Source organism: Artemia franciscana, chromosome 5 (genome assembly GCF_032884065.1).
Source record: "Artemia franciscana chromosome 5, ASM3288406v1, whole genome shotgun sequence".
Taxonomy (NCBI): domain Eukaryota; kingdom Metazoa; phylum Arthropoda; class Branchiopoda; order Anostraca; family Artemiidae; genus Artemia; species Artemia franciscana.
The window spans coordinates 45,748,266-45,761,154 of NC_088867.1; the positions used below are offsets into that span (position 1 = coordinate 45,748,266).

At 35.1% G+C, this 12,889-nt stretch overlaps 1 protein-coding gene across 1 annotated transcript in view; it reads right to left on the reverse strand.

Moving 5' to 3' along the window:
* LOC136027742 (probable RNA-binding protein 46) overlaps positions 1-6,558 on the reverse strand; it is a 60,820-nt gene extending 54,262 nt beyond the window's left edge. Inside the window, exons 1-2 of the mRNA XM_065705198.1 lie at positions 5,899-6,558; positions 936-1,107 (exon numbers count right to left, since the gene is read on the reverse strand). Of these exons, the coding sequence (XP_065561270.1) occupies positions 936-1,107; positions 5,899-6,558 (832 nt within the window). The remainder of the gene's footprint in view (positions 1-935; positions 1,108-5,898) is intronic.
* Positions 6,559-12,889: the final 6,331 nt, after the last annotated feature.

Here is a 12,889-nt window from a genome sequence, read left to right on the forward strand (position 1 = left end):
ACTTGAGGTTGACCTATTTTCTTGTGTATTTCTGTATTTGTAATTTTCTGTTGCCAGCTTGTATTCAAGATTCTTCTGAGGCCCATATTTTCAAATGCAAGAATCCTTTTTTCAAGCTAGGTGTTTATTTTCAAACATTCACATGTGTAAAGGAGAATTGAGACTACATTGCTGTTGAAGAGCCGAAGCTTCAATCGCATTGAATATTTGTTACTTCTCCAAATAGGCTTCAATCTATTGAAGGAACCTGTAGCTCGTCCAATCTGTTTAATCTTGGTCGAAATCCCATCACAGTCAATCTAGCTACCCAGGTACTTCAAGTTCAAGTTCATTTATTTATTAATCGCACATACATGTATATATATGACATAGGCCCATGGGGAGACAAGCTCGAAAAACTAGGCCTAGTCAAAGAATAAAATAATAACACACTACAATACAAAGATACTTGAACTCCAGGACTTGTTTTAGATCCTTGTTTTTGCAATGGAGAACAAGTGGCGAGCATGTGATTTTTGAAAGTTGGCAACCCCTCGATAAGAACTGCTTATGAGATACAACAGAATCACTGTAGGCATATATAATACTGTTTATATTCATAAACAAAAAACAGGACACACGAATTCACCCGAATTATCTTCCAAGAAAATCCACTGACTTCTAGCTTCCCAAAGAGAAACCAGGTGACTGGTCTAACTGAATAATACAAATATGTAATTTGACAGTAAAGTTTACAATTATACCCTCCCCCTCTGGATCTGTATGCAACTATGATGGCATAGAAAATATCTTGACCCTGAATAATTGACTGATCCAACATAATTGATACAATTGATCCCATAGATTGAAAATTCAGTTTTAGTCCCCAACACCCTTTCCAATATGTACATGGAACACAGAAAACACCGAAAATATTTGAAAAGATACAGAATTACATCTTATATGATTATAGGAAGATTCGGCTTGAGTCCGGGTTTCGAAATGAACGAAGCAGAAATCTTTCGTTTTCTTGACTTTCTCTATTCCAGTCAAAACGCTTTCAAGAAATCGGCGTATATTTCCTTCCGTTGTATGCAGCTGTAATCCTCGAACGTAAAGTATTCTCACCTGAGAAAAGAAAAGAAATAAAACAGAACGAAAAATGATCAAAGCGTACGACAGGATTTATTCTATAGAGCCCATCATTTGGGGGTCAAGAGACAGTGGTGGTTCTGACATCTCTTGCGCCCAGGGAGAAATCCTGACTAACACCCTCCCCCTCTCTCCCCCTGTCTCCCGAAAGTTTTCAGGCAAAATTAAAAAAGAAATCATTTATTAATAAAATTTTCCAGTTATTTAAATCTGACTCTTCTTACTTTAGCCTCTGCAAAATTATTAGCCATCTCATCCCATTTGACTGATTCTAATTCATTAATTCGGTCTACTTACTCTTTGCTTAAAATCCAATTTGAAATAGCTGAAATTAGGTTTAATTACATTTATTTTCAAGGAATGACGGAAATACGGGATAAAATGAAAACTATGGATTCAATTTGCTTATAATTACTGCCAACTGCGCCCTCCATTTAAAAAAAATGAAACCCAAAAATTACAAAATGATAATTGAAATGTTGTCCCCTTAAACTTTCTGTGGCCGGGGCAATTGTTTTTTGTTGCGTTTTTTTCCAGTATTTGACCTAGTTCAATAACAGGCATAATTATAAACTATTTTCAAAAAACGTACAAAAATAGGTGAATAGTATCTGAAATTTGAGAAATTAAAGACAGTAAAAAAAATATCGATGATTCGGGAAGGAGAGAAAACTTAATTCCAGCAATTTAACCTACAAGCCTTAAGAATTGGAAGGATGTTATTGCACGGTGGTTCAGTGGTGGGTTCAGGGGGCGCTTGGGGCGCGCACTCCCCCCTGACGTAATGGTGGATTTGTGGTTGGGACCGCTTGCTCTGGTTTGGGTTAACATGACATTTTTTTTGTAATTGGTTTTAATAGTCGTGTTTTTACAAGTTTTTGATTATTAAGACTGTTTTGTTTTACAAACAAGTTTGTAACAAGGTTCCAGATATTTTGTGCGGTCTCTGTTAGATTTTACTATTGACGCATACCGCCAAAAACTAATTAAATTTAGGTTAATCAAGGGAATCTGTCCGTACTACCATAAAAGCCAACTGGGAGGCAAAAATCTTTATTTCGTTATAATAAGAAGGGGAAATTTAAAATCCTAACTTCTTTATGCTGTCAAAATGATATTTCAGGATTGTGCTGTCACAACGGGGTTGAAAAGCAAAATATTGACTTCTTTTTACTGTCAAAAATATGCTTTGATTCTTGCTATGGCACTGAGGCGAATAAATTGATATCATTACCTTTTGGTTTTGTGGGTTTACTTTTTTTGCCAAGCACGGTGGTTTTTTACAACCTTATTGTTTTCGAGGGGATTTGTAGCCTATAATAGAAAGTAAATATATGAGAAGCGCGAAAATTATTAATTTGAGTTTTGGATTTTGGTGAGCAAATGGTAACCAGTTTACTGCCTGTTTTCATCTAATTAAAGCTCTGCAATATATGACATATCACCTCCTCTGTTCATCCTAAAACATTAAAATAAAGGCCAAATTCTTCAGGACTTTAATAAAGGTTCGTATAAGTATATATCTAAAACTAAGTATATGAGTCGAGACACTCTTTCAAAGGTCGGAGTAATCATTTACGACGAATAGATTTTAGAAAAATTTATATATACATAAAAATAAGTTGTCTGTCTGTCTGTCGACTGACGTCACTGTCCGCATATGACGTCTGAATTATTTCATCCTATACCAATTCAAGTTCGAACCTTGGCTTTAGCATTAATGCAAAAGAAGAAAAAAACTAAAAAAGGTAAAAACTACAAAAAAAAACTAAAAAAGAAAAAAAACTAAAAAAGGTAAAAACTACAAAAAAAAAAACTAAAAAAGAAAAAAAACTAAAAAAACTAAAAAAAAATAAAAAAAAGGTAAAAAGAAAAAAAAACTAACAACTAATAAAAAAAAAGAAAAAAAATAAAAACTGAAAAAGAAAAAAAACTTAAAAAAAAGGAAAAAAACTGAAAAATAAAGGAGAAACAGAAAACTAAAAAAAACAAAAATAAAAATAAAAAAAACTAAAAAAGGTAAAAACTACAAAAAAAACTAAAAAAAAAGAAAAAAAACTACAAAAGCTAAAAAAAGGTAAAAACCAAAAAAAAAATAAAAATAAAAAAAGGAAAAAAACAAAAAAATTGTTTCATCATATACCAATTCAAAAACGAATGTATATATAGACCGGGACACAGGGAATATAAATGATGACCGGGACACTCAAAGAGAAATTACAGACTGGGACACCGGGACACAAATGACGACTGGGACGTGTGTGTCGACTGACGTCATGTTTGTGTGTCGACTGACGTCAGTCGCAAATAACGCAAATTTTCTCAGGCTCTGAACTTTTGATGGATAAGACTAAACTTGATGAAACTTATATATTTAAAATCAGCATAAAATGCGATTCTTTTGATGTAAGTATTGGTATCAAAATTCCATTTTTTAAGGGTTTTGGTTACTATTGAGCCGGGTCGCTCCTTACTACAGTTCGTTACCACGAACTGTTTGAGATTACCACGAACTGTTTGAGACCTCTTTCATTCAGAACGACCTGCTTTTCGTTTGGCCCAAAATGGGTGTTCAAAAAGCCTAATCTTTGGCAATCTGCCCAGTGGCGTAATTTCATCAAAATTCTGAGGGGGAAAGTAAAATTGGAGACGTTTTTCCCAATTCAAGTGAAAATAAGAGTGAAAATTAAAAAAATGGGGGGGGGGGGTAAATTATTTGGACAGTGTGAAGTTAGAAAACAATTCCTACTATGGTTTATTATACGCCAGAAATTTGAAAGGAAAAAAATGTATACCATTAGGTTCTTCATTTGATGCTCTTTTCAAATATAGCAATCGCTGCCGTTGCAATAGCGTCTCTACCATCCACCCCTCCCCCTAACCGGAACAGATATACGCCTAGGCTATACACAAAAGTTGCTTATTGATGTTTATTTCTCATCAACAGTTGATTCATAATACAAAATAAAGCCACTTTTCCGTTTCGTTGAATCTTTTCCGATACCCAATAGAATCCCTTCGAAGAAAAAAAAATTATTTTTTCCTGTGGAAAAAAAACTAAAGAATGATAAATAATAAAACATCGGAGCCTTATGGCCTTTACAACCCTAAAGCACTGCCACTGATATCCTTGTAATTGGGCCTTATTATCCTTGTATTAGGATCGGACAGTCCCCCTCTTATATTGAATTAAATTAAAAAAATTAATTTACAATTGGGCCTCGTAGTAGGGCCTTTGATGAAAGGTCATCAAAGGCCCTGACCTTTGATGACCTTTAAAAATATGTTTGCTATAAAAGTGAAACCTTGCAAATTAGATGTTCTGCTTAATTGATGTACAACAGAATTGGGTAAAATTCTAGTTAATTGACTTCCTGCTATCTCGGAAAGGGTTTAGGTTAGGAAAATGAAACTTTCAGGGATGGGTCTACAGGCTAAAGTATGTCCCGGGAAGGTATTTTAAAGTACCGATCTCCACTCCTCCTCCCTCTAGAGGGCCCTGAAATTTGCCTACATGACAGGACTATACCTATTGAAATTTTGACAAAACAACATTTTACCTTAATTTTCAATTACTAGTTGCTTTTTCTCTGCCTTTAGTTCTGAAAATGCAATTCCTGTTATTTGAGTAGAATTTTGAGCCATATCAATGTTCTTTTTCAAAATTTAGGACAAGTATTTGTATATTTTTAAAACCTTATAAAATGGAAGTGAGCAAATATATGAAGCTGAAAACAATTTTGTTGTAGCCTACTTCAATTAAGCAGAAGATCTATTTTGCAAGGTTTCACTTTTATGACACAAATATTTTTAAAGGTCATCAAAGGTCAGGGCCCTCTAGAGGGAGAAGGAGTAGAGGTAGTTGCTTCAAAATACCTTCCCAGGACATACTTTAGTCTGTAGATTCATCCCTGAAAGTTTCATTTTCCTATCCTAAACCCTTTCTGAGATAGCAAGAAGTCAATTAACTAGAATTTTACCCAGAATTGTTTTCAGCTTCATAATTTTGCTCAATTCCATTTGATAAGGTTTTAAAGATATGCAAACACATTTCCCAAATCTTGAAAAAAAACATTGATATGGCTCAAAATCCTACTCAAATAACAGGAATTGCATTTTCAGAACTAAAGGCAGAAAAAAAACAACTAGTAACTGAAAATTAAGGTAAAATGTTGTTTTGTCAAAATTTTAATATGTATAGACCTGTCATGTAGGCATATTTCATGGCCCTCTAGAGGGAAAAGGAGTGGAGGTGGTTACTTTAAAATACCTTCCCGGGACATACTTTAGTCTCTAGACCCATCCCTGAAAGTTTTATTCTCAAACCCTTTCCGAGATAGCAAGAAGTCAATTAACTGGAATTTTACCGAAATGTTTATTATTTGATAATTTGTAATAGCTTTCAGGGGATGGTCCAGTGTCTAATCTAGGCTATATTCCGTAATGTCTTTTGAAGTATATTTAACTACCTCACCCCCTTTTCAAGAGCATTTTTCTTAAGCATTAGAAACAACGAAGAACTAGGGATAGGAACCTGAAAATGGGGAGTAGCCTAATTAAGGCTCTGTCATTCCTGAAAGTTTCTTAGGCTATCCTAGCTCTACTAGAACTTGTCTAGGCTACTTTCTAAGACACAAAAATCCCCTCATATAGCCTAATATTTTAACTTTTTTCCTGTCCCTACTGGGAGAGGGTCGAAGCTCCCTATGAAACAGAAAATGGATCATTAGAATCTGTGATTAGGTCTATAACAAAAATTAAGCTTACATTTTTCATGATTTCGTCACTGACCATAGGCTCAAGCTCAGCCCAATCGACTACTACTCTCTGCTCAAACAAAAGAATTTTGTGTGGCAGCAATTTCCGACGTGCCATCGCTGCCGCTTTATGGCTCTCATATTCCACAAATGCAAAGCCTCGCGATTTGGATTTGTCAGCAATACCAGGGTAGCAAATGACATCAACAACTCCTTCCGTAACTCGAGATATTTCATCAAAGATTTCTTCTCGATTTTTATCTGTAGGTAGGCCCCCAATGAACAGTCTGCAATTGTCAATCGAAACAGTGACTCCTAGACGATAATTGGGACGGATTGGAAATCTATCAAGCTCCTTCACAGCCCTGGCTGCCTCCTCCGGGGTTGAATAAGTTACAAAACAAAAGCCACGATTTGTTCCAGAGAAATTAATAATCAGCCTCATTTCATAAATAAATCCTACTCTTTCAAAAATCGGAACTAGTGTATCTTCGAAAATATCTCTCGGAAGCTTGCCAATAAAAACTTCACTCCCCTTGGGAGGAGGGGGCCCCATCCAGTTTGGTGGCGGGCCGCCATATATGCGCTGACTATTTTCTTGAACCAGCTTATACCCTGTTCGACTAATTAGCTGCAATAAACCAGGGGTCTGATATTCGAACATTATCATTCACGATTTGAACTACCCTTCTTATCTGAGAGAATTCCACGACTGATATTTCAAGCATCCCCCTGACTCAAGGGAAAGGCAATCTTGAACGCTGATTGGCTAATATTTATTGAAGGCGTTCACTTCTAACTTCTTAAATGTCAAATAGAGGAATTTGACCGTTATGAAATTGAGGCATTCGAAATAGCCAATTCCTTTTCAATGAATCATCAATGGCTAATCATCTTTTTTGTTCCCGCTAGGTGTTTAACGAATTTCGAACAAGGAAAACAAAGTCTTAAAAATGTATTGTAATTTAGCTAATCTGTTCTTTCTTTAGATCTGTTATTTGTATGTATTCATCGTAAGTAATCAATTTTCTTAAAAAATTTTATCTAGACATTTGGACAAGTTTTTAGATTTTTTTCGTTTATGCTAAAATTGCTAAGTTGTATACCTTAAACACGTGAATGTTTCCTTAATTGGCTTCGAATTTTCTTCAGCCCTGCATTCTGGATTGTATTTGAGAAATACCTCACTTGTTTGCGAGGCCTAAAACTTCTCTCTTAGAATTTATGGGTGCATTACTATAGGAAACGGTGATGGGTTGGTAAGAGGTTTGATCCAAATCTGTACGGATGAGGAGCGAGAGGAGGTACATTCCTGGGCTTTGTCTTGCCGTTTAAGATTTGGACAAACTACACACAATGTCCTGCAACTTTTAGAATTAATAGGTACGTTAAATGTAAGAAACAATGAAGGAAGACGAATCCAAACAATCCAGATATTTAAAAGGGGGACCAAATATTAGCATGGGTAGCTGTGAAAATGCCGCAATATCTACAAAATATTGCAAATGATGGAAATGGGCCAAATTGAAAATAATAAGGACCACCATAAACATTTTTAGAAGAAGAGCCTTTAAATTCTCCCATTATAATTTTCTTATCTCACTGAGCTTTAAATTAAATTTCATCTTCATTTTGCTTTTGGGTCAATTTTGTCGCACGAAAGGAAATTATATTTTTATAAACAATTATCTAGCTGTTCATATTCTGAGAAGGAGGCCTAAGCCCAAACTATATCCCCTCCCCACTGGGTCGGGTTTGGATATAGACCTTTGAATGTGCTAATCCTTAACTGTTTGGATCATTCATGTTCCTTATGTATTTCTTCTCTTTTATAGCAAAGTGGTTCAAATTTAAACCAATCGACAGTCATGTTAGATGCATCTGCCCTTATCGAAAAAAAAGATAGAATGATTTGTGAGCTTAAAGAAAAGCTCATCGTGTCCACTCATGATCCAACGCCAAAAGGCTGGAATGCAACCGAGGTATTTTATATATATATATATATATATATATATATATATATATATATATATATATATATATATATATATTGATATATATATATTTATTTTTGGTATAATTTTATGCATACAGAAAATTGATGTGTAATTTGATGTATGAAATTATAGAGAAAAGCTTTGTAGCAAAAAGCTCGGAGAAAAACTCGTCACAGAAAACTTGTCATTTAGATTTTCACAAAACACTTGTTCAAAAATAAAATCTCGAAAAAATCAATTCTAGTGAGGATTTGAAGAACTGTCCTAAATATTCTACCAATATTCTCTAATTAGATTTTGCCAGACGAGCAAGAATTTACCACACGAGAATTATTGTACCATATTTACATATTAGTAAAAATATTAGTAAAGTAAGTACTATACTTAAAAAGAACTTTTTAAATGTCAAAGTCTTTTTGCCAAAAGAAGGAAAGGAGGATCTGTTTAATACAAAGGATTACATCATATTTGACATCATAAGTGTTTAACTCGCGTTCCATTGTTGCAAAAGGGATTTTAGTAATTTTAGTAGAAGCTAGTAAAAACAGTAGTACAATACTAGTCTGTTACAAATCAACTTCTAAAAATTAACTAGAAGCACTTCAAAATCAGAGTCTACTAATGTGTGCCGCAAACACTGACAGCACAAAGAAAAAAAATGAATGGAAGGGATAAAGTGAAATAATGTTTTTAAGAATTTCAAAATAACTTTTTACTAACTGTTTTTTTTAGTGCACCCCAAAGTCTTTTTGCCAAAAGAGGGAAAGGAGGATCTGTTTAATACAAAGGATTACATCATATTTGACATCATAAGTGTTAGCTCTTGTTCCATTGTTGCAAAGGGATTTTAGTAATTTTAGTAGAAGCTAGTAAAAACAGTAGTACAATAGGCTACTAGTCTTTTACAAATCAACTTCTAAAAATTAACTAGAAGCACTTCAAAATCATAAGTCTACTAATATGTGCTGCAAACACTGACAGCACAAAGAAAAAAAATAAATAGAAGGGATAAAGTGAAATAATGTTTTTAAGAATTTCAAAATAACTTCTTGCTAAATGTCTCTTTGTAGTGCACTCCAAAGTCTTTTTTCCAAAAGAGGGAAAGGGACTTACCATTCAAGCATATGCAAATATTAATTTAAAAAAAAATCCCGGCTGATTGAAATTTGTATCATTTGTTTGATTAACTACCCCTCTAAGCTGAATTGGCGGGAATATGGATGTAGTCTTATCCATAACTATTTTGTACCCGATGACATTTATGGGTGGCAATACTTATTTGTTGTTTTTTTGGACCAACGAAATAAAAGAAGATAGTTTTTTGAATGAAGTTAGGAGCAGCATTAGAACTTAAAACGAACAGAAGTTATTATGTATATGAGGGGGGTTGCCACCTCCAAAACCCCTACTCTTTACCCTAAAGTTTAGCTTTTGTCTAAATTCTTTGAGAACAACTGCTCTTAACACTATAATATCAATAGAATAAGAATTAAGATCAGAAAATTTCTAAGTCACGGAAACTTTTGCTTAAATTGTAGCGGGGTTCAGGGAGAGGAAACCCCTTTCGCATAAAGAATAATTTCTATTCGTCTTAATTTCCCCTCTTTTTTGTAAGTAAGGCAAATTTTCTCAGTCTCGTAGCCTTGATGCGTAACTTTAATCGTGATAAATTTCATGTATTCAATTGATTCAATTGATACATATATCTATTGCTGTCTAAGCTCCTTTCCTCAGTGTTTGGGGTACTACTAGCCCTGGTCGCTCCTTGCTTACAGTTCGTTACCACGAACTGTTTTGATCATCCAGCAATCTCAGCATGACCATTTTTAAACTTCTTCTAAGCCTAACCTAAGAGATAATACAAGGAAATACAAACAAAAGACAAATTAAAGCTAAAAGTTCAAATAATACTTTCGGATTTATATATAAATAAGATTTAGTATATGCGTATTTTTTGATTTTTCTGTATATTGGAAGCAGTGCAGACAGATATACACAGACACATTCTCACGCATATATATATATATATATATATATATATATATATATATAATATATATATATATATATATATATATATATATATATATATATATATATATATATATATATCAAGGAGGCACACTCGTGCCTCTATAAAGAGGCGACACACGACAATGTTAAGCGATCTTCGGTTCCTGTGGTCGCAGACGGATGGGGAGGGATGCATTTCGTAGCCCGAGCTCCAACTAAGAAACCTGCAAAATTTCATCCCCTTCCAACTTTTTCTTCATGGGGAAAATCTGGCCGAAAGTTTCGACCTGTCAACCCAAGCCCCCCTTTAACGTTGTCCGATCGGGCTGAAATTCACAAGTTAAGGTCCCCTAGGGCCCAGGAGCTTATCCGCGAAATTTCAGCTTGATCCGATAACTCCTTCCCTGTTTTCCAGAAACCACGCATAGCCACTTAAAATTCATTTACTTTTTTTTCCTAGACGCCTACAGGTCACATCCGACATCGGATTTGGGTGTACGAAGACTCATTCGATGCGGAATTCTCCGAGTAAGTGCCCATGAAAGTTTCGTAGGAAAATCTTAACCCCCCGAAAGTTTCGACCCTCCAACCCCCCCCCCACGCCTTTTAACGTTGTCCGATCGGGCTGAAATTCACAAGTTAAGGTCCCCTACGGCCAAGGAGCTTATCCGCGAAATTTCAGCTCGATCCGATAACTCCTTCCCTGTTTTCCAGAAACCACCCATTAGCTATTTAATTAACGGATTTCTCTCCATAAGAGCCCATGTTAATTTGAAATTTTTTAAAGTTGTTGAGAAGTTATATTTACACACATGCAAGTTATTAGCTCAGTTGGTAGAGCGTCAGACTTTTAATCCTCGGGTCAAGGGTTCAAGTCCCTTACGGGCGGTTTTTTTTCACAACATCAAAAAAAATTTGATAACACCTGGACAGCTTATTATTTGAGAGATAACAGAATATTAGCTTCTTATGAGCAAAAGAAACATTTCGGTCATTCTATCTATTTTTTTTCTATTTTATACAATGATTTAAAAGCGGGGGGGGGGGGTTCCTCTCCTAATTCCTGTACGAGGAGTACAGGAATTATTAAATTACATCCACCATGGATTGTAGAAAAACGTACAGAATTAATATGAAAAAAATTAAACCTGTACAAAAGAGTCTTTAAAAGCGGGGGGTTTGCCTCTCCTAATAGTCTTCTTATAGTCCTAAAAATTTTGATAACACCTGGACAGCTTATCATTTGAGAGATAACAGAATATTAGCTTCTTATGAGCAAAAGAAACATTTCGGTCATTCTATCTATTTTTTTTCTATTTTATACAATGATTTAAAAGCGGGGGGGGGCGGCAGCCACCCAAGTTCCTCTCCTAATTCCTGTACGAGGAGTACAGGAATTATTAAATTACATCCACCATGGATTGTAGAAAAACGTACAGAAATAATATGAAAAAAACTTCGTTTTCTTAAAGAGTTAAAGAGGCTGCGTCCCAAAGTCGAACCTTAAAACGTACAGGAATTAGAAGAGGCAGTTGGGGGGCTGCCGCCCCCCAAACCCCCAGCTTTTAAAGACTCTTTTGTACAGGTTTTTTTTGTGGGGGGACTTCATTGTTACTAATTACTAGTTTCGGCGCAATGGTTCTCCTGTCCTCTTGTGTTTAACATTTTTCGAAGTTATTCCATTATTCATTCATTTCAATTTTTTGTTAATTAAAAGAGGGCCTTTCCGAAGCCAAGAGCGGGGGGTTAGCAAAAAAACAAAAAACCTGTACAAAAGAGTCTTTAAAAGCTGGGGGTTTGGGGGGCGGCAGCCCCCCAACTGCCTCTTCTAATTCCTGTACGTTTTAAGGTTCGACTTTGGGACGCAGCCTCTTTAACTCTTTAAGAAAACGAAGTTTTTTTCATATTATATATATATATATATATATATATATATATATATATATATATATATATATATATATTATAAGAAGTGCATGGTAAATAAAATTTTCTAAATTTTTAAATCGATCTATGATGTTTTTATAGAGGTTCGACAACCCCCCCCCCGTCCAGAATGATAAACAATTTTTCGAAATCCAGGAGAAATTTCTGGCCAATCCTACATCTCTGCCCCTGTCACAGTCCATGTCACCTTAGTTATTTAAATTTTCGAATTTTGCCTTTGTTTTGCAGTTGGAACGAGCAAATCGACGAAAAACATGGTGTCCATCTTCTTCTAAGAATTTGAAAAGATTATCATTTGAGCTTCCACGAGCGGATCGAAGTTTGAACATTCAAACACCCCTCTCTGTACATGAAGAATGTAAGTGTTTATGTGTTTGTATTTTTGCTTTTAAAGCTCATTTACGCTATCGTATTTTTTACTTCGATGTAGTTTTTGCTTCAACAGATTATCGAAGATTGTCCTTTTTGGCCAATCGTCTGGGGCTAAACGGATAGCGGGACGTTCGCTGTTGGAGTGGGAGGATATCATAAGATTTAAGGGGATGGGAACTTCCCGGGAGGGTATAAAGAGGGAGGCTTTAAATAGATTAGAATGGGGGAGGAGCGTGCGTAGCTTTGTTGACCTCAGGTGGCTTGGTGCTGCAGTGAGTTCTTAGTAGTAGTAGTCGTAGCAGTAGTTTTTACTCAGTATTTTGGTACGTTTGAGGAATATTATGTTTCAAAAGAATAGCTTGATGAATTTTGTAGAAACCTATGATATAACGAGAAAATGTAGGGATCACTATATGATATAACGAGAAGACGTAGACAATGAATAAAAACGTGGTAGATCACAACCAGTGAAAAAGGAGGAAAAGTAAAGTAATAGTAAGAGTCAAGCAACAGTGGAAAGCCAAATGAAAGAAAAACCGGATGTTGAATGGCTCACCAGACGTATTCAGTTGCCTTTTCTCCAGCTTTTTTGTAAGGTTTGTCCTTTTGTATTGTACTGTTAACTTTCCCCTATAGTTTTTTATTCTTTTTCTTGGTCTTATGATGGTTATG